We start from the raw sequence: 23,597 nt of genomic DNA on the forward strand, positions 1-23,597 counted from the left end.
CTTGAATTCCACTTGAAGAATAGAGGTGACCCTGCTGGTATGCTAGTGTATAACAGTGTGTCTCCTGTTCTGTTACCTCATAGATGTATATCTGCAGTGTGCTCACTGTTCTTGCTGGAGAGAAATTTTACCTGGGAATGTGCAGGGCAAGGGTCCCACAGTTTCTGCTATATTCACTCTGTCACTCCGGTATTCCACCACCTCTCCTGCAGCTTCTTAACTATTCCCTCACCAGTCAAAAAATTCCCAATCATCAGGGGGCAGATCTGACAGGAGAAGCAAAGCCCTGCTGATCTACCAAAATTGCTATCCATACACAATGAAACTATGTTGAACAAGGCATGCTAAGTTAGTAATTGAGAAAAAATCAGTTAAAAGAGAACTATGGTGTAAGTGTTTTTCCCCATAGTTCTCTTTAGGGTCACGGGAGGACATATACTAACCTTCTCCCGTGACCCAAAGCTCAGTATATAGCAGGCTATTGTTGCCTACTATATAATGAGACCGCTGCAGCTGGGACGGATCCCAACAATACTGTCTGGATCCACCCAGCTGCGTGATTGACAGCTGACTCTGCCTATCTATCTGTCTGTTCCTCCAGTCAGCGCTGGAGGAGCGGAGAGGGGAGGGGGGAGAATCCCTGTGGGGAGCGGTGACTGACAGCCACCGCTCTCTGCAGTGAGATGATCGGAAAGTGAGCGTGCGACGGTATGTTTTCGCTCACTTCCCGATCGATAGAGCCAACCTGTGACAGCTTCTTTGTCACAGGTCGGCACTAACTATGAGGATGAGTGGAAATCACTCACCTCATAGTTCTCCTTTTACTCTGCTTGTCTTCTTTTGGCACAGCTTCCCAGCACAGGTCCTATGTTGCATTTGCCCTTTGCCTATGCGATGGTCAAGGAAACGTGCTGAGAATAATATGCAGGCTGCTCTTGCTTACCATCTTCTAAAAATGTTAGTTCCCTGGGTGTACTTCTGAACAGTGATTTTAATACTTGCTCAGTTACAGCCCCAGAACAAGTATGCAGACCAGGAGCTCTGACTTCACTTGCTGCACGCTTATTTCAGATTACTCACTCGGAAGTCCTGAAGTCTTGGGTCAACTTTACAGACCGGAAACTGTAGGTGAGAAATGCCTAAATATTGCTCTCAGCTCAGGACTCTTTTAAGTTTTATGTAAGATAAGTTTAAGGACTTATCTTACATAGTGGTGACTTACTAATAATTTTCATTGGAACAATACCATGGAGGATACAAATGTTGATGCCTAAATGACTATTTAAAAACATGAAAGCAGAGTATGTGCCCTTATGAGTTTTTGAAAATCACTCAAGGACTGTCTTTGAACATACATATTCTCAGATAATAATCAGATTTTGTCAGAGATATTACGCTCCCAAGTTTTTCACAGTAGCACTTGGAAGAGGTGATGACAATAGAAGATATACTGCAAATGTAATGTCAAGTAGCGAGGCAGAGTTACAAATGACATGGATAACAGCTGCATCTAATAAAAATGATGTACAATGCAGACACAAAGTAATTATCATACCTGCCCAGTTTGATGGATGTGAGTATTGCTTACTGCTCTGTACTATTTTCATTGCCTCAGACAGGGATGCACTTGCTTTCATTCCATTCAGGAGTGCTGAATAAAAGGCATGGACAAACATTTTTGAAGCAGAAACAGGCACAGGCCATAGAGATACAAGGACACACTGAGCACCGGCAGCCAAGAAGGCCCTCGTCAAGCCAATAATTCCATCAGCTGTAACTTTGTTGCTGGATTCCTGATATGATCCAAGAACCACTAGTTTTACAGGAAGCCTGAGATCCAGGACATCTGCTGCTGTCAGGAGAAATTCCTGAAGGGGTGGACAGTCTGATATACTTTCAACATCACTGGCATCATCCTGCATCTGTAAAGACTCAGGAATGGTGTAGGTGTTTCCAAAGGTGCTTTTATTGGTTCCGGAGTTGTTCTCGCTATTTGGAGTTAGTATTAAAGCTGCGAGTTTCCATGAGATGTGGGTGGCAAAGTGCACGCATTCAGCTTGTGTGAGTGCGCTCATCACCTTGTCTTTCATGGCCAAAGTGCCAACAAGAGGCTGACAACCCAATAATTCAGATACCATGTAAGCTTCCTCTTCTGCTGAGGGCATTGGTCCCCAGAGCCATCTATCCATCACTGATGGAGGAAGCTTAGGGTTTCCAATAACAGCAGCCATGGAGGTAGAACTTGAATATAAGGGAGCATTTTTCCGTAAGTGAGACTGTAAAATAAACAGAAAGAAGAACATTGATTTATTAGGGTCCAAAAGGTAGATCTGCATCAATCACCAGTGTTTATTCTTGAGTCACACTATAGCTTGATTCGCTAAAACTCATGACATCTTTAACAGTAAGAATGGCAGGGACCAAACAACAAATTAACCTTGATCTGGGATTCTATGCAATCAGTCCTCCCACACAACTTCTTATCCACAGGTCATATAATCACTTTGTACCTGCCAGCTAAATATCACTATTCTTCCAATTGCCTAACGCTGTAACAGACTAAGCTCGGACAATCGTAATCCTGCTATGAATATTTCTATGTATAGAAACCATTATAAGTCTACATTAAAAAAATTGTCTGTGGCAAAGGACTAGCAAGCATGCTTTAAGTAAGGGGCAGTGGTGGGACACTAGCATAGGCTGCCAGTAGGTTGCAGCATGTACCAAACTCATTAAATTTTAGATTTCTGCTACTCCATCATTTAAGGATGGATAATATATGATTTAAATACCTCCTGACTTTCTGAAATAAGAAAGTGGGACGTCTTCCAGCACAATATATTTAGGCAATAAACACCACTGCCACACCTCCAGTTATGCAAGCCATTGAATTTGTATGCCAAAAATGATTGGTTAAACCTAGAATTGTTTTTATGGCATCATTACTTTTCCTTCATACTGACTTGTCGAAATAGCAAACAAGATAATTAAGAGATAGATCAATGTTTTAGGCAGAACAACACTTTTGGTAGGTAAATAGAATGTTTTCATAGATATCTGTACATCAGTCCACAAAAAAAGGGGCAGCTGATGAGGAAAGAGGGACAGACCGATTTGGTTCCAAAAGAGGCACAGTGCCATCAAATGAGGTATATCATTTAGATTAAGACAAAATATATTCTGCATATATTATAGTTAGTCTCATTATAGTGAAATCTCTGATAAACTCAAGAAGTGGACGGTTTTGTAACCTTTAAACAACAGGTTAACCTTCATTAGTAGGGAGTGGGAATGAGCTCAGGTTCAGTCCAAGCCTGGTCCGAACCTAAGCTACACCAAATAAAGAAGTGCCATGGACACTTTCACCCAATCAGCTGCAAGCCCAACAAAGGGGCAGGATGTGCCGATATCATTTACCCTATATGGCCACATAGCTATATTAGGTAAATGTCCACCAAATATAGGCATGTAGCCATATAAGGTCATTGGCTGCATCCCACTCCTTTGCGTACATCAAGCTGTGGGTGGGGAAGAGCTCAGGTTCGCTCTGGGTTCAGTCCAAACCTGAACTCATCCCTATTTATTAGTATTGGAATATTGTTGTACAACAGATGCTTACCACTGTTTCTAATAACTAGCCCGTGATTTGCTCTGCAGAACATTTTCTGCAAGTTAGTTTTCATGAATGACAATTTTCATCATGTTCAATGGTGTTAAATTTGGAGCTTATAAATATCTGAAATATTTTTTGGCAAAATGGTTACTGATTTAATGTAAAATCAGTTATGTTAATATTACCTTATTCATTTATCTAAAAGTATAATAATATGTATTTTCCACATTGTAGATACTTAACTTAAATCAGAACCGTAGGCAGATATGAAAGACAAACTTTAAGGTCTCAGACTAAAGACCTATTATCACTTACATTATGGGGCAATCTCACAAATTCCTCCATGAGATTCAGCATATGTAATATGGAACAGCTGCGGGAGAGAAGCACTAAACAAAGCAATGAGAGGCTGACAACAGCCACAGCCATTCTCAGCCGTTCCAATGTAATCAGACATTACCTGCGGGTGATTGCCCCTAGACACAAACTGTTTGCATCTATTCACATAAACACCACTGAGTTTCATGGAGGGAATTGTGAAACTCCCCCGAAATGCAAGTCTAAATGGGGCCTTAAAGAACATGCCATGACACTGTAAGGCTGGAAGGCCCTATTGAACTGCAGAGTGGTGTCCATCTAGCATAGGGAGATTGTGAAGAAAGCTGTAATTCTTTAAATGCATTGGAAAAAAGTGAGGTCTGGGTCCTTGTTATTTTATCTGGCAGGGTTGTCTGGAATAAAAGACTGGCTAAGAAGAATTACAAATGCATTGCAAAAAAGTGGGGTCAGGATCCTGGGTATTCTCTCTGCTAACGGTGCCTCGAATACAAGACAAGCTATGCAGAATTACAAATGCATTGGAGAAAGTAAGGTCAGGGTCCTGGATATTCTCTCTGGCAATGGTGCCTGGAATACAAGACGGGCTATGCAGAATTACAAATGCATTGGGGAAAAGTGAGGTCAGAATCCTGGCTATTCTGTCTGGCATGGGTGCCCGGAATAAAAGACTGGCTAAGCAGAATTACAATTTTGTTGCTTTGTAAGCCACACATGTATTTCAACATTGAATATATTTTCTTTAAAAAGTTGGAACTTAACATCTGCTTTTAGCACTATCAGAAAATGAAATGAACCCGGAGCTATTCATCTGTATGAATCATAAATTTGGCGACAGAACTAAATCAAATATATTTCGTTCTTACCTTGGAATTTATGTTCAGAGATCGGATGGAGGGAACAGCAATCAGACTGAAGCGTTCATAAAGATACTCGTTTGATGAGCTGCCCTTTAGCAGAGCAAATGGGATGAGGTAAAGTTCTCCTTCCAAGACCAGCACTAGTTGACGATGTCTGCCCACCGGACCGCTCGAATGCATTAGTCCCTTCAGGGAATAGAAAGATGGAAATGTTCACTGTAATGCTACTTTTTTTGGAAATATCTCATTATTAGTTTATTCGTATTGGTGAATCCTGCTTTCTGCAATGTCATGGCTGTAGTTGTGGAATTATCAAATAACTCCTCCGGGTTTAACACCACATCATTATTTGTCACATTTCACTGATGTACAGTCCACTGTACAGTCCACTCGTAAGACCCAATCTGATTTTATTAGCCTGACCTTAAACTCCTGAAAGCTAACATCCAATTTTGCGATCCTACACCACATTACACAACATATAAACACTATACTGTTGTGTTATTACTTTTCACTAGTGTGTTATGTTATTATTCAACAATATACCGTTGTAATATCAATCTTCCCCATACTGTTGCAAAATTAAAACTATACTGTTGAGTTATTACTTCGCACTAGTCTCTTCTGTTATTACTTTGTACTAGTTGTTGTGCTATTACTTTGCACTATTCTGTCGCGTTATTACTCTGCACTATTCTATTGTGTTATTACCCTGCGCTATACTGTTGTGTTATTACTTTGCACTATTCTGTCGCATTATTACTATGCGCTATTCTACCGTATTGTGTTATTACCCTGCACTATTCTACCGTATTGTGTTATTACCCTGCACTATTCTATTGTGTTATTACCTTACACTATACTGTTGTGTTATTACTTTGCACTATTCTGTTGTGCTATTACTTTGTACTAGTCTGTTGTGCTATTACTTTGTACTGTTATGAGTTTACTCTGCACTATACTATTGTGTTATTACTTTGTACTAGTCTGTTGTGTCATTACTTTGCACTATACTGTTGTGATTTTACTCTGCACTATACTATTGTGTTATTACTTTGTACTAGACTGTTGTGCCATTACTTTGCACTGTACTGTTGTGCCATTATTTTGCACAACTGTACTGTTGTGCCATTACTTTGCACAACTGTACTGTTGTGCCATTACTTTGCACAACTGTACTGTTGTGCCATTACTTTGCACTCTACTGTTGTGCCATTACTCTGCACTGTACTGTTGTGTTATTACTCTGCACTGTACTGTTGTGTTATTAGTCAGCACTATTCTGTTGTGATTTTACTCCGCACTACACTATTGTGCCATTACTTTGTATTAGTCTGTTGTGTTATTGCTCTGTACCATTCTGTTTTGTTATTACTTTGCACTATACTGTTGTGATCTTACTCTGCAGTATGCTGCTCCTTAGCTCCATCCAATAATGCAAAATTACATTACAATACATTTGACCTGAGAATAAAATATATCAAGATTGTTCCTTTTTGTCATTATTTGCATAAATAAAAGTGTTTGCAGGGTGAAGGGCCCTGCATATTGTTTATAATATTTAGACAGGCAAATATGAGAAATGAGCCAAGAGCTCCACTTATTGGTTGCAATTCATAAATGAACTATTCATATGCAACATTTCATTTCCTAGACCAAAAAAACTTTTTAGTATTGAACACTGTACAGTATATTCCCTTCAATATTAAGTTTAGAAAATAAAAATATGATGGTATCCCCTAAAAAAATATGGTCTTTTTAAATGTGGAAAATCTGGAAAACAATAACCTGGACTCCAGAAATACATTAGCAATTCTTTGTTTCTCTTGCATACTATTTAGCTTTTTGCTGGATATTTTAAACCCACTCCAAGCTGAGGATCACTGGCATATAGTGTCATACATAAACATGACATGATAGCCTAACACATCATATTTAGAGCGGTGCTGATGTGTTCCCAAGAAATGTACATCATTTACTGGAATATCCTACTTGTGCTCATTTTGCATCTCTAGCTCACATTGGCCGATGTGCTAGAGAAAGAGATTTAGGGTCAGGCATGGTGACATTAAGCAGCCTCAGGAGACTTCATGAGAAACCTCTTCACTCCATTCTGACAAATTGTTTACAAAAACCAATGATTCCTTTAGGGAGGCATCCATAGACCAAAGCCCACGGTGAACTTGCTTCCGTTCTCTGAAGCTAAATTTACCAGCATTTGCTCAATCTTTCGTCTCCTTGCACAGTATGAGCTGACAAGAAGTATCTTCCCACTACTGGGAAGTGTTCTCTAGAAATATTTTCCTTCTATTTCACGTTTGACTTAGTGCTCTCAAAGCATTAGCTCCAGGTAACTTTTAGCAGCTACTGTAAGTCATAGTGACAAGTGCCTACCCAGAGTTCCAATTTAGAAGAAACCCCTGAGGTTTGCTCTTGTGCTTTACGGAGGCTTCATGCAAGAGCTGCGCAAATGGAATAACAAAGAGCATTTGCATTTTCATCCTATTTACAGTCATTAGGTAAAATACATTCCTTAAAATCAGACCATGCAAATATATTAATATTTATGCAGCGGTGGGGGAAAAATGTACGCTCTGTACAAATTATAAAACTCTGCATATTAATGTAGGGGGTAGCTGGATTTATAGTATTATAATACACAAGAGAGCTGATACCACAAACATGCATAGCATTACAAAGCAAATAAGAACAACATCTGACAGTAACATATATCAAAAAGCATGTATTGCTGACCTGCATAATACATATTAAATAACCCAAATGTTTATACATTAATAAATATGTCTATTATGTTTTCTTTCATTTTTTTCCAGCAGTGGGCTGCTTTAATACAGAATGGAAATACAACGTGGCAAATAGCGAGCACATTGAGACTGTGTTATAGATAGTGGGGGGCATTATTAAAATGTTTGTACATGTGATTTTTTTTGCTTCAGTATGAAATGCATCTTCTTAGTTATTTAACTTGCAAAATTAAATTAAGTAAGCTTTTGTGTTTTAACAATGGTGCTTATTTCAGAAAAGGATTCACAGAGGTAGGGCTGTTTTTGACACCATGCTGCTTTAGGCACACCTGAATGTCTTTTGTACAAGCTTCACCCCTTGGGTCAGTACTGGAATGCACCATTAGAGGCAGCATGCAGTCTGCTTTATGTGCACCATTGTTCAGATGTACAAACCATCAAACAAGTGAAAGGAAAGAAGGCTTCATATTTCCACAGCTATAAACAGCCTCATGACTTCTCATTATATCTCAGTCTACAGTGTCAGTAGAGGATCATCCCCCATGCCTTGATATCTTTCTAATGGCATGTGCACATTAGTATCTTTTAGATCAGGATTTCATCAGTTTTTACTTTGTGAGCTTGCTCCCAGGCTATGGAGATTCAGTAGTTAACATATTCCGAATAAGCAGTAAATACGTTTTAAAACAAGCCTTCACTGCCATCTGTAGCTGCGGGTACTGTGGAACAATTTATCCTCAAAGTCAACCTTGAGCAGTTCCACTCTCCCCCTCTTATTTAGAGATTAGATGAATTAAGGGTAAGTTCACATGGGTATGCATTCTCGGCAATTAAAATCAATGGGACACTAGAGTATGGATGTTGTATGACATTTTTGGGTAGTTCCACACAATGCAGTGCCTAACAAATGCAGACTTGGCATTTGGGGGGCACTTGGCACATGCTGAAATTAGGTGCCAAGTTCCCTTTTTGTAAACTAACAGTAATACATGCTGCCAATAATAAGTAATTGATAATTTATTTAAATGTAGACAATTTTAAAGGAATCAGTCAGTTGGCTACATAAACAAGTGGGTAGCTTTGATTTGCTGCTCTGTGCCTAGATACTGCAGATAATAATTCTACATGACCATATACAGAGTAAATTGTTTTTATAATATTATAACATTAATGTAGAAACTGACAGGAGGCAGAAACATGTTATTCTAAGTGCTGACTTGCTGTGTGTGAAAAACAATAATCCATATGTAACAAACTCTAACCAGTTTTACATATTGATTATTCACAGTAGCTCTAGAGCAGCCTTTCTCAATCTTTTTTACATGGAACCCTTGAAGTAACTTTCAGATCTCAGGGAGCCCATACTAATAATTATTATACCTTTAACTCACAGTATATTAGCTGAACAGCACATTGAGATATAACAATATAAGAATAAGGAATGTGGTGTTGTTAGCATATTTGACACACTGGGTTGTTTTATATGATTACATTATTTTAAAATGAAATCATTAATAAAATGAATAGTCAGAAAAGAAACAGACAAATTAAAAAATGTAGTGTTCCCTCACATTGGTGGTCAGTGTAGTCCCCTCTTATATTGGCGGTCAGTGGAAGAAGGACCCTCTTGCATTTGTGGTCATTGGGAGAAGGACCCTCTTGCATTTGTGGTCATTGGGAGAAGGGCCCATCTTACACTGTTGGTCGGTGGGAGAAAGGCCCCATTACACAATGGCCAGTGGTAAGAATGCTCACATTGGTGGCCAATGTCTAATAGAAAGATAAAAAGGTAATTGGTGTCCGTGGTTACCTATTTTAGAGGCAGAAATTGATAACTGCACATGGAACCCTTGTTGAGAGAGATTGCTCCTGATGCATTTTCAGGACAATGTGAGAAAATGATCAGAATCTGTCATGTATGTTGCCCCAGCAGACAAAGTTGGCTTTGGAAAGCCAGAATTTTGAAACATTCTTCACAGGAGCACAGCTAATTTATTTTACTCCGATTTGTCTACATTTTTTTTACTGCTACACTCACTGACCTGTATCACCTAATGAAATTTCCTTCAGAGCTACTCTTTTTATCTCTAGCTTTCAAAAAACTTGTAACAAAGTGACCTGCATCCAACAATGTCCTTGTGAATAATTTAATAACTAATTAACTCCAACAGAGTATATTGTGCTGACTAAAGAATGTGATACTGTGGTCTTAGATCTGTCATAGGTTGCCTTTAACACCATCCATTCTCAGTGTCATTTTTATCCCACAGGAATATTATCAAAAGGGGGATCAGAGTAATAATAGCATCTAAGGCATACACTTTAAAAAAATGTATTTCTAACACTTTTTTTGCTGAAACAACCTTGAGTAAAATGGTTTATTGAGAAGTGACAGTTAAAAATAAATATGTGAGTTTTATCAGCAGTGGTTAACACAAAGCTTCATAATGCCATGGATGTATGAAAAACAGACCGTTAAGTCACTAAAATTTGGGGATTAAAATGGTCATTAAGTCTAAGGCCTCATTCACACTGGGCATGCACATCCAGGCAGTGTCATCCGCACGGGTACAGGTGTCCGCACTTGGAGGCAGACAGGATGACTCCTGTCTGCCTCCAAGTGCAAACACCCATACCCGCACGGATGAGCAGTTCGGGTGTCCGTATCACACCGTACAGCCGCATCCTCCCATAGGGAAGAACAGGCTGCTGCACACAATCACACGCAGCACATGTCCCTCCCAGGATTAGCTGTTTACGGCCATGCATACCACACAGATGTGTATGCCCAGTGTGAATGAGGCCTAAAAGTAAACAATTATCAAAAAAGCAATGGATTCTGCAAAATATATTACACTGTCATTGTCAAGTCTTCCAGATGCAGTTTGGAAATTTGGTGCCGTTGAGCTAATTAGCCCCGCCTTCCCTCCTAGTTCCACAGGAAACAATGTTTCATAATAATCTAAAAATAATTTCTCAGCCTTAAAGTTAAGAATTTGAATAGCAAACGCCTAGGTTTGGGGGTGATCTGCACACATTGGGGATGATGTTCTAGAAGAGAAGAGAATGTCTCTTAGCAAACATGTTGAATGTTCACTAAGTTAATAAGAATAAGCTGTGTTTACTTGAAATAAACAATGTTTTGCTTTGTACATGCCTGGGTGAATGAAGTAAATGCAGCTCCACCTTAATTGCCATTGCAGAGTGAACATTCCCTACTACCTAAATAAATTAAATCCAAACCTTAGTAAATAAAACCCCAACAGATTCAAGCAGAATACATTTGCCTGCTAGTAATCCATGTGGTAAAGAAAAAGTGAGTCTGTCAGGATACACAGGCATGATCATATCCGGGGTCATGACACAAAATATGCACATGCTTGTTCCAAGTCAGTAGCTCATCATATAGTATAGAAATATATCTGCTTTATCCCAAACCTTTTAGATTGTAAGCCCTCACGGACAGGGCCCTCCTTACCATCTTGTCTTAAATTGTATTGTGACTGTAATGTCTTCCTTATATTGTAAAGCGCTGTGCAAACTATTAGCGCTATATAAATCCTGTATAATAATAATAATATAGAAAGACAAGGATGACAACCATGAAGCCTGCACCCTCAAAAACAAATCAGCAATGTCAGAATCCAAATTTTTTTATCATGGCAGGTGAAGTACCAAAAGGTTTCATTTAAAGGTCATCATAAAGCCTATATTCCACATTTGTCCTCCTCCTGGCCTACATCTGACCTGATTCAAGCAGGTTTTGCATTCCCATAGATTCATATATGATTGTAAAATCCATCTGAAGTGAACAAAAGCCCATTGACTCAGGCCCTTAGGCGTGCCGGTGTCCATCTAAATACTCAATAACAACCATTAAAAAAATTGCATATCTTTTTCAGCATACTTTTCTGCTAACCAATGATACTTTTGATCTGCTTGAAACCCCCAGTATTGCTGTGATTTGTCTAAAAAATACTTTTTCTTCATGTTCTAAAGATTTATGATCTGCTTTATCCCAAACTAAAAACGATATGACCAGCTCAACAGTTTTAGAGAATTAACAAAATTACTGTTTGGCAAAAAACTAAACTCAGATGGACTCTGTCAGGGGCCCAGGGCACCATGCCCACATACATACTGAGGTCTATTGCGAGAATTATGTAAAACCCTTGACTTGTATTGTCTTCATTTGTTTTTCCTTGTCTCCTCAATAACCATAAGAGACATAAATTATTTTTTAGCTGATATCCTAAAGTCATACATATATATTTGCTCTCATTTAGATGTTGGAAGCTTTACAAATGAAGTTTTTTTCTTCCTGCTTGAGGGATGAAGTGGGATTTGATTTAATTTTTGATGATGTTTTATGTTCTATGCTGTGCACTTCTTAAAGACGCAGTCAGTGAAAGTGTTGCTTAGATGATGACAGCAAAGGACACAGCGCTTTGAGGAACCATAGCGTATAGATCACCCAAGGCTAAAATTCAATCAAATACTGGTATCATGCCAAGGGTACAATACCACTTAATTCATGCTCAGTGTCTGTGGATAAAAGCTGTTAACAATAGCATTTTAGGTAACAGAGGGTTCTATGATCTTTTTGATCTACAAAACAGCACTACTTGAACAAATATAGGAATGGTTTGAATCTAAAATTTAACTGAAAGTTATACTTCTAACAATAATAACGTGGAAACACTGTAGTTCTGATCATTAGATCAAATAAATACAATTACTACAGGCAAAATATATTTTTACAGCCATTATAAGTCGTATATATAAAAAAGAATGCACTGAAATGTCATTTTAGGTTTACTAAACCTTCAAAACTATTTAAATCAGAATAATTCATTTTATTAAAAAAATTTTATTTCCTCTACCAAATAATAACTAGAGTAAAATAAAAGTAAATAATCCTACACTAGGTTTTTATGGTAAATTCAAACACATTAAATATATAGCTACTCCCCAAACCTGTGTTGTGTTATGCTTATGTATTGGATTTGCCAAGTTGGATTCACCCAACTGTGCATTAGTTGCCATCTGAAATGGCAGAACTGGCCTTACAAAATACAGTCAGATGGTAAAAATATTGTATTTCAGCACTATCCATGCAATGCCAAACCAGTATAGGCACCATCTGATTGCACCAAATGCTTATAGAGTTTAATGTGGCATAGGACCACCAAGCATTGTCAAAATATTTTCTATAGAAAGCCTCTATTCTTCCTTAAAAATTAGAAATATCCCCCTGCAATATGAATTATTTTTTTAAAGTGGTGCAAAGAGAAGTAGTAATGAACAATGGCCAGCAGTAACCCATAACAATCTATAATATGTATTATAATGAGCGATATACTTATATTGATTTTTATAACACCGCCATCTACTCTTTAGGATATACAAACAAGGGTAAGTGATTGAGGTACAGTAATACAAATATACATACATCTCAACTTTCCATCATTTGGAGGCACCAAATCTCTAATTTTGAACCAAATCTCTCTGTCTCTCTGTCCCACTTTCCTCCTCAGTTGTCTCTTATTGCTCTAATGTACAGATATCTATGAACAGTGTTATTCTGCACTAAAATCTTTATCTTATCTCTTAATTATCTGTTATCAAGAAAAGCCAGTATGAAGGAAAAGTAATGCTGAAAAAAGCAACTTCTGGGTTTAATCAGTCATTTTTTTCATATAAATTGTTAGTGGTCTGCATAACTGGAGGCATGGCAGGGGTGTGTCCATTGCCCTCAATACATTGTGCTGGAAGGTGTCATTCTTTTGCATCTCAGAAAGTTCAGAGGTATGAATATATGAGTGTTCACATATAAAGGAGGATTACAAAAACTAGGTTAGTTTAAAGAAAAGATGCCGTAGACATAATCTACTTAATATACATACATAAATATGCATAAATATACTCAAGGTCAAGATAATTATTTGGCAAACTAACTTCTTTTTCATTTCCCAAGGACTATACGAAGGACACAGGGACATCAGCTGCACATGTAGGAACACAGATTTTACCATCAGTATAATAAAGGGATTACAAAATCTCTGCCAAAGCAGAGTCACTTGACTGGAGCTCAAAGACTGTTTTTTAATGATGAAAAGTACAGCTTTTTCAAAATAATTATAGCGTGGCTCTATATTGTGAAATGCCAAGAATGTATTCATGCAGACACCGAAAGGTCCACAACAGCTATGTAACACAAAACATTCCCAAAGAGAAGACTATACAATTTTAAAACAACACGTATACAGCAATAACAAGATACAATATATTTCCTCCTATTCCCCTTGTGTTACTAATCAATGCTTATTTCTGATTAGTCACTGTGCTTTACCACACTTTGCTTATCTGCCTACATATTGTTAAAACAAAACTTTTTATGATGCGGTAATACATGTTATATTATTATTATACAGGATTTATATAGCGCCAAAAGTTTGCGTTGCCCTTTACAATATAAGGAAGACATTACAATCACAATACAATTCAAGACAAGATGGTAAGGAGGGCCCTGCCCCTGAGGGCTTACAATCTAAAAGGGAGGGAGAAGTGATACATGAGGAGGTAGCTGTGTGGGGATGAATTGTTTGAGAACATGATGGTTCAGTGGTTAGGTTGAGGCAGGATATAATATATATTGATTATATATCAGGTGATTACATATTGAGGTGCACTGAAATTAATTATATGCAATGCAAGGAGGAACTGACAGCTTTGTTGCATGAAACGTTTGAGCAATATACTTGCATGTGGAGTGTCTGGGTTGCTTTCATGGCCTCTGCTTAAATTAAGAACCTTTATCTGTAAAGTTGCCAACTGTCTAGAGGACTGAATTGAGCAATCCCCCTTCCTCTCATATCCTCCCCCTTTCTGCCCTTCCTGCCTTCCCCTTCTTACACTACCTTCCTACTCTATACTTTTCACTCTATTTAATCTTGCAGTACATGGGACAGCCAGCGTATCTTATTATCAGGGCCATCCTTATGAGACAGCCTAAGGCAGTTGCCTCAGGCGGCATCTCATTTGGTCATGTGCTGCCCCTTTCTGACCAGACCATCCCAGGTTGCTAAGAACTCTCAGCAACCTGGGATGCTCTGGCCACTGTCCCACCCAGGTCCTGGCAACTAGTGAAATCAGTGAGCTGGGGGAGATGTCAGACGCTGCCAATAAAATGCAAATACCTCCAGTAACATGCACCAGCAATACCACACACCCCTCGACCACCTCAGGTGGCGAATATTCTAGGGACATCCCTGCTTACTGTACATTTCTATCTCTTAAAAGTTGGCCCATTGGTTGCCACTTTTGAATCCATGCTCATCTAAGGGTAATGAACAGATTGTGTGTGGCGTGAATAAGACATTTGTTGTATATTCATTGTCGTGCCTATTGTTCTTCCATTGTCTTTGTACTTTGATCTTACTTTTGAAATGCCTAATAAACCTATACTATTTATAAAATTAATATTGAGGTGCACTGCTGTTATTCTTAAATGCAATTATCCAATATTGTAAAATATATAATTATATATAACAATATATAAACCTTGGCTCATACATATTCTTATGTTCAGCATAATCTTAATCCTCAGAATACCAATTCAGGGGAATATAAATGTGCTTTCAGGTTGCTCTTATAAACGGCAAATGATACACACAATGTCTTTTCATGTATAATTTTTATTATTCTGCACTTAGTAGATTAAAATAACCCAAGATGAAAACACAAGCAATTGAATGTAGTCCAAACCATTGATAGACCCTTTTCCTCCATAAAAAAGACTTGTCTGTCAAACTTTATTCTCTTCAGAAGCTGAAAGGAGACATACACTATTACAGTGGACACAAAAGACAAGCAGCTAGATTTGCCAAACCGTTTTTTTTTTTATTATTAACTCTTTAATAATAAGCTGCCTTCTAATGCTGCCGACCTAATAAATTATTTTCAGCCAATCCATATAGCAGGGAGGAATGCAAAAAGGTGTATTCTTCTATAAAGCAAGTGATCACTCCTCTGAGTCCTGGTTTTAGTATACAGAGTAGAAAACTAATTCCCACATAACATTATACAACTTCAAATGCTTCCCCATAAAGTCAAAATGTGTTTTAAAAGCTTTCTCATCTCAAGCATATGGTAAAGTAACCTTGTACAAGCAGTGCTGTTAACATATGTAGCTATCATTTTAAGTAGCATGAATGTATTATGATCTCATGTGCTGTGTATATTATGTTTTTTTTTTTTCCTTTTAACTCACAAACACACTTTCCATCTTGTGGTCAGCAACATAAAATCAGGCAAAAAGCTGTCACTGTAATTTATGGTAGCTTAAATGATGTATGCCAGCAGTTGTGACATGAGAGGTTAGAAAACCAGCTCATGGGATGAATTTTGTTTATATATTTATAGAACAATGCTTAAAATGTATCTAATTCCATATACCTAAGCGATTTAAGTTAATCTTGTTATGTCAAAAACATTTTTTTTTTTATATTTCACAATTTTAATTAATGCATTACTGGTAATACAACCAGCAATGTGTATCTATTGGCACTTCTTTTCCTTGAGTGACATTTACTTAATTTAGCTGGGGTGTTGTCACCTTTTCTTGCATGCTCACAAGCTGGACTACCAGCAGCCTTCGCAATGCAACAACAATCTGGGACGTTCAGCCTCTATGTGAACATGCACATATCCCCAGGAACTTCATGCAAAGAGCCTATTCTCTTCAATGAAGTGAGAGGATGGGGTGCTTGGGGAGCTAAGAAAGGTGAATATAAACAGTAAAGGGATAGTGGGCAATCAAGCATTGGTTTGCTTTAACTTGTAGTTTCAAGGATTTGCCAAATAATATAATATGCATATATTTTTTGATGTATATGTTGTTTAGCAATTAAAACAATAAGGATAACAACATGGCTTACATACAAGAAACCAGTGTCAAGACAAGCTCATCCAGCGCACACAAGAAAGTCTTCTGTTGCTGGGATACCACCCCCAGGTGCCACCACACTTATCTCAACGTCACTATACAACTCTGGGTTTCATGTGGACCCAGAAGTGCGATGTGACAACTTTAGACTTCCTCTGCCTCTGCCGGTCTCCGTGTGCTTATTGTAAATATGTTATGTGTTAATGGGATACTCCAGTTAAAGACAAATACCAGCTTTATTTTTTAGCTTTAACCCTTCCCCTGTTACCAAGTCAACAGCAAAATATTCATCTTCAACTGTTTTTTACATTGCTTGGTGAACTTAAAGTAGACCTTCACTCAAATATGAGACTTGGCATCATTCTAATCCTCCCCGTGGTTAGATTTTTGCCACCTGACCCACAGCCTCATGGGATACACATCACTAATCCTACGAGGCTTTAGGATGCTCTCTCCGCAGTCTGATAGCCTGAGCATGTGCACAGACACTTCAGCAGCCATCTTTGATTTGGAAGCCGACTGTCACTGATCACAGAGCAAGCTTTCAAATTAACAATTGCAGTCCACTGGCCTGCGCATGCCCAGTGGTGCTTCAGCATCCATCTTTCATTTGGTAAACTGTTGTCGCTTCCTGATCCCTCGGCCAGCTCCCAAATACAAGAAGGTGGCGTATGAGAGAAACGTTGAAAGGAGTTTGGGTTGTAGGCAGACAGCACTGGACTCCATGGGACTGGTAAGTATGTGTTTTTTTTTTTAAAGTCAGCAACTTCAGTACTTGTAGCTGCTGATTTCTCCCTGTACTGAGTGAAGTTCCTCTTTAAGTGTCAATATAAGGTTGATATGGCATATCTAGGCACATTCATTAGCTTTGATTTTAGCTCAAGTAAAATACGCCAGTTATTGAGGGTCTGGTGGGAGAGTGCCAGCAAGGGATGAACAGGTGGCAGCCATGTTGTGACATAAACCAGTATTCATGCAGGATAATTTCACAGCATCAGCTTGTGTCACCAATACGTCTGTACATCAGAAGCAGCTGGGTACTGGGACACTTTACAGTGACAAAATATGTAGTAGGGTAATCTACATTTTTTAATGCTCTGGAGACAAATTCTCCCTCACAGCCCCGTTTTGTCCCCTCCAGTCCATATTCTTTACCCAGTCACAATATCCTCCACAGCCAGAGTTAACCCTCACCAGCTAGTGGATCCATTCGCTTGATGCTTTAGTTGCCCATGTTTGGCTGTTTGTTCAAAAAGGTGTCCAGCCAGTGGAAGCGAAAAGATGATTTGCTGTGTAAGCATTTCGTCTGCCACTCCCTCTGCTGAATGTTGAACAGGTAGTGCTATGAGGACCCTGTGGCATCACTATGCTGGGGTCCCCCTCACCAAGTGAATAGAGAGGGAATGAGAAGGGGGATAGAAGCATACAACAACTCACTTTCCTGATTGGAGCAAAGGACTGGGAGATGGAGTGCTGTGCAGGGCACCAAAGCTTGATTAGCTTGCCATGAATGGAGCGTGTGAGGAGGGTGGAGCTCACCATGTGGTGCCCCCACCCTACATTAAAACATATAGTGTTCACATGTTTCCCCCGCACTCCTTTCAGCATTCAGGACCTTTAGTAGGAGTGGTCCTCGTAGTGATAGACACATATGGTGCATGTAGAAAGTGAAGATCATCAGCACTCACAGAATAACATTGAATCTTAGTGATTTTTTTGAGAAAAATGTCACATGTATTAATCATCTAACGATTCGGGGCCACACAGGGTCCCTTCCTCAGGGCAACATGGTGATGACTACATTACAAAATTACGCCCAGGGCAGCTGCCCCCCATTGTCCTTCCCCCTGCATGGAATTTATCTGTGACAGGGGAGATAACTAAAGGGGTTATTCAGAAAGCTGCTGAAGGCAGCCGAGTGAATAACCGAGGTGAAGTGAGCCGAACGCCATTCGGCTATTCACTTCAGCTCAGTATGGCTGAGCATGGGGTTGCCCCCCAAAGTCATACCAGACCCTTAAGGTAGGAATTTTAAGGAAGAACCGCACCCCCAAAATGGGGAAAAAAACGTGGGGTCCCCCCTACAATTCCCCACCAGACCCTTGATCAGCACTGGGAGGGTGCTTTTCCAGGGTCCCCCTAGAAAGGCACCCTGTCCCCATGTCGATGGAAACAAGGGCCTATTCCGCACAAGCCCTGGGGCGTTGGTTGTGGGAGGGGGCAGGCGGGCTTATTCACATCAGGCTACCCCTTGCCCAGATGCGACCCACCCTTGTGAATTGCTTGTACCACTACCTATTCACTAAAAGGTTAAAGTAAATGTTAAAAAAGAGGCCAGACTTTAATCAAAAATCCTTTAATTGAAATAAAAACACAACAAAGGATTTTGATCCACGGACGTAATCCAGGGTCAATCACGACACCCAGCGTTGTCCATGATGACGACACGCAAAATAAAACTGCCATCCCCGACAACTGGGTTATGTGTCAAGGAGCACCAGAGGAACACAATTTATTAAAATCAAGGTGATAATGTTGGAAGATAAATAACAGAATGTGTTTTGTTGAATTGCTTCTGTGTCATTTTATGAACTTTTTGAGAGTCTCTTATATTATCTTTTCTGTTCAGCTACTTCCTGATTAATGCTTCTTGGTGAAACATATCACAATGATCAATGAGGTGTTTAAAACCTGGGAAAGGAAGCAGATGTTCATGTAAATAAAATAAGAAATCTAATGTGATATTGAAGCAAGTGGGCAACTTAATGACAACCTATTCCAATGATCTTTTGCAACCCTACACAAGGGCTTATGTAGCTTTACCACAGATCTGTGCCTAGTGATATTACATGCACATACTTTATGTTGGGTGGAGAGATGTTTGGACATCAAACTCTGAAAATCTGAGAGATGTGTCAGAAGGCTTACTTTAGACTCCACAGAGGAATAATTGTAGCCTCAGAGGATAGTAGTTTCAGTTTTCAGGGCACAAAGATGAAGGACAATAAGGGACGTTTGGCATGGCTATTTGGAAATACTATATAGGCAGTAATCATTTTAACTGCTTGAAAGTGGGTCTTTTTTGACTTGAACATCTCTTTGATGTGAACCTGTCACAAGGCAATTCAGACTAAGTATATAATGAAACAGTGCATAGCAGAGAAAACGCCATGACAAAATATTTAGTGGATCCAAGTACAGACGGCTTAAACGTTCCCTCTAAAAGTCACCCTGTAAAGGTTGGCTCAATCTGTCCCATTTCTTAAGCCTCCCTAATGGTCCCTTAACATGATGTAAAGATTCAAACACCATGAAGATGGGAGCAGGCATGGCTAAGCTTGGCTTTTACAGTAAAAAAAAAAACAAACAAGATTTGTGTAGCAAATGGGCTGCTTGCATCCCTGGATCTACTGACGGTTATGTCTTTCAGTTGTTACTGAAGACAACCTCTGCTGAAGGCAAAACTGACGTCTTAAATAAAAAAATGCAATTAGGAAGATTTTTTTTTTTCTACCATAAGACTCCTTTTCCTTTCTCCTTGCAATTTGTTTTCTACACTGTGCCGGCTCCAGCGCATATGCACAGGAGTTATATCATTGCTGGCCACCCAATTTCTAAAGAAAGAAGATGTCGCAAAAAAAAAGTGCCGGCAGCGGCAGCAGTGACAGGAAGCACAGAGCTGCCATTACTTGAGGAGCACAAACTAAGGTAAGTTTGCCATAATGTGCAAGTATGTTGTGCAAGTGCCCCTCTTTCCCCCCTTCCCAGCCTCAGTCGCTCTTTTCCTCTTGTTCATCATACACTTAGTTTGAATGTAACAGGTTGGTGGCAGGTTCACTGAGCTGTGCAGCAGATGTTGTGGAAAAGATTTAGTTTATGTCAACAGCGGTTCCTTGAATCATTGCTGGTTATTGATCCAGGTTCATATCACAAATATTGGCTGTAAGACGCAATCAGGGTTTGTCCCTTGTGAAACATAAATGGTAAATGTTACACACTAGGGTCTTTTCTTTCTCTACATCGCAATCAATATAAACATCTAACCAAGGACAGCTCTAAAGAAACAGCTGAACTCTACAGATATATATTAGTCCTTCACACTTTTGCCCATACCATGTATGACTTTTATTTTATATGCATATAAAAAGTAACAAATATCTAGCAGAATTTTTTAGGGGAAATGTTTTTTCATGCTTTTATGCATTTATTTATGTATTTATTTATGGCAGATCATCCTGTTCTACTTGGGGAAATAATGTTTCTTCCTACTATAAAAGGGCAACACTACTTTTTTACACAAAAAATGGCATGATTACTTTACATTTTTCTTGTGTCACTTCAGCAATAACTAAGATATAAGAACCATCCATCGTCCAACAGCATTATCTCCCGGGCCACATTCCAGCTTCAGGTCTTAGCAAGTGGGAGATACTTGGTAACATTTTTAATATATGTATTAGCTGTATCTGCAAATGCCATTTAAAAGAGAATTCCAGACAAAGAGCAAAAGATATGAAGTATCAATGTATTATTACTAAGAACTGGAGCCATTTCTCAGCCATCAATCAGATTCAAACCAGCCCTAAAATGTGAAACTTATTGGTGGCTGTGGAAAAATAACTCTTAGCAAGAACACACACTCTATAATGAGGCAGCATCTCATTCAGTCATGTGGGTACCTGCTGCCCCTTTCCAACCAGAGCATCACAGGTTGCAAAAGAGCTCTTAGCAACCTGGGACACTCTGGCTGGCATCCCTCCCAGCTCACTGACATCACTGGTTGCCAGGAACTGAGCGGGATGCTCTGGCTGGCGTCCTGCTCAGCTCCTGGCAATCAGTGACATCAGTGAGCTAGGTGGGAAGCTGTGTACCTCCCCAGAATGTGCATCAAAAGCAACCATTCCCCCCCCCCTCCCACCCCCCCATCTCAGGTGGCGGGATGCCTAGGGACATCCCTTAACACACTGATATCTCTTTTGTTTTGAGCCCCATTCATGATATCTGACCATCCTCAAAGCCACTGAGGCATACTGAGATGTTTACATTACCTAACACTTCCTTTTCCTTGAGTGCCTGTCATGTAGGGAGTTTCAGTAAGCTGTAATTATAATATTGGCCTCGTTATCTTCCCCTATGGTTTTTCTCCACTATTAGGGCTGTTGAGTCTTTCTGAAATCTGCCTTTGTATGGACACCATTATTCAATAAGCAAATGCAACATATTAAACATCTTCTGTTAAACTGGGCACACACACTATCTTATTGTACAGCTTCTGTACAATCGCTTTTTGATTTACCAAAACTTTGTAATATGAGGAGCTACCTAAACAATCCATCTACTTTGTATCCAGTCAGTCAGGTTCTTGCAATACGTAGTTGTTGAACGGCCTAAAGGTGAAGTGGCGGGATGCCTAGGGACATCCCTTAACACACTGATATCTCTTTTGTTTTGAGCCCCATTCATGATATCTGACCATCCTCAAAGCCACTGAGGCATACTGAGATGTTTACATTACCTAACACTTCCTTTTCCTTGAGTGCCTGTCATGTAGGGAGTTTCAGTAAGCTGTAATTATAATATTGGCCTCGTTATCTTCCCCTATGGTTTTTCTCCACTATTAGGGCTGTTGAGTCTTTCTGAAATCTGCCTTTGTATGGACACCATTATTCAATAAGCAAATGCAACATATTAAACATCTTCTGTTAAACTGGGCACACACACTATCTTATTGTACAGCTTCTGTACAATCGCTTTTTGATTTACCAAAACTTTGTAATATGAGGAGCTACCTAAACAATCCATCTACTTTGTATCCAGTCAGTCAGGTTCTTGCAATACGTAGTTGTTGAACGGCCTAAAGGTGATTGCACAATCTGTCTATAACAATGTAATGTATATAGGCAACTTAATCTGACCTGATTACAGTAAACTAAAATATGAATTACTGCATTTTGCACATCATAATTGTCCTTTTGCTGCTAAACTAAATTAGCTTGTGTATGTTCTAATTAAAATATGGCAAGACAAGAATCCAAAACTTAAATCCCTTAAATGTGTATGTAAACCCAAAATTTATTTTTTAGTATGTCTGGCATCACTGTGTACATGTTTTTTAAGTATTTTTTTTCTTGGTGAATCTGTTTCAAAGATTCTTACCTGGAGATGCTGCTGGTAACAGCCCTTCCATTTGAAGCCTAACAATGCTAAAACACTGCCTCACAATTAGCAGCAGCATTGTCAGTCTGCCATGCAATTTCCTTCAGTTGGCCATTGGGCTGCTTTTCCAATAAATCTTTTAGGTAGCCCAGTGTTCAACGAATAGAGTGCGCACAGCAGGATGGCATTTGTGGGGCAGCAGCTTAGTGCTGTGTTGCTGGCAGGCTGTGAAGGTAAGAAACTGTGCAACAGTTTCACAAAAAAAGTGCAAGTGCAATGGGTTACAGCTGCGTGTCAATCTCTGAAAAAAGGTACAAGTACCTTTATTTGGGACACACGATGCACAGCTTTTTTTTAGCCGTGATCATGTTTAAATTGTACGGGCGGAATCGCGTCGGGAAACCGCGCGATCCGCCCGGTGCGACTGGGGTGCCATCAGAAAATAATGGCACCCACAGTGCGTTCGGCTGTGGTGGGCGACTCCGTGAACGCCCGGCAATCCGCGCAGTTTTGTGCACAACTGCAGCGTGGTCAGGAGTCGCCCAGGTGTGAACCTAGCCTTAAAGGCAAAAAGCCTCTACTTGCAGTGGGGCTACCCAGGGTTAACTGCTCATTTATGTCTAGGGGAATGTTGTAAGGCACTTTTACTTACCTGATCCCCTATCCCACAGCCTCCAGGACTGGCGCTGGCAGCTTCTTCCCCTCTCTGCTCCATTGGTCCAAGGCCCACTGACATCATCATGTCTTATGCAGGGCTCATATCCATGCATTATACCAGGAAGATGCGGAGGGACAGTCTACAAGCCAAAGCGGAGGGGGGAGGTGAGCGCCGACTACCGAGGAAGCAGGGTTTAGGTAAGTAAAGGACATGAGTGAGCAGTAAACCCTAGCAATGCAGGGGTAGCCCCTCTGTAAGAGTA

General features: G+C 39.6%; 1 protein-coding gene across 1 annotated transcript in view; it reads right to left on the bottom strand.

The window, feature by feature from the left end:
• The window catches only part of TTC28 (tetratricopeptide repeat domain 28), a 553,780-nt gene that overhangs the window by 16,131 nt on the left and 514,052 nt on the right, over nucleotides 1-23,597 (bottom strand). Inside the window, exons 16-17 of the mRNA XM_018557772.1 lie at nucleotides 4,816-4,995; nucleotides 1,556-2,276 (exon numbers count right to left, since the gene is read on the bottom strand). Coding sequence (XP_018413274.1) covers nucleotides 1,556-2,276; nucleotides 4,816-4,995 — 901 coding nt within the window. The remainder of the gene's footprint in view (nucleotides 1-1,555; nucleotides 2,277-4,815; nucleotides 4,996-23,597) is intronic.

Source organism: Nanorana parkeri, unplaced genomic scaffold (genome assembly GCF_000935625.1).
Source record: "Nanorana parkeri isolate BGI_ZX_2015 unplaced genomic scaffold, ASM93562v1 scaffold302, whole genome shotgun sequence".
Taxonomy (NCBI): Eukaryota; Metazoa; Chordata; class Amphibia; order Anura; family Dicroglossidae; genus Nanorana; species Nanorana parkeri.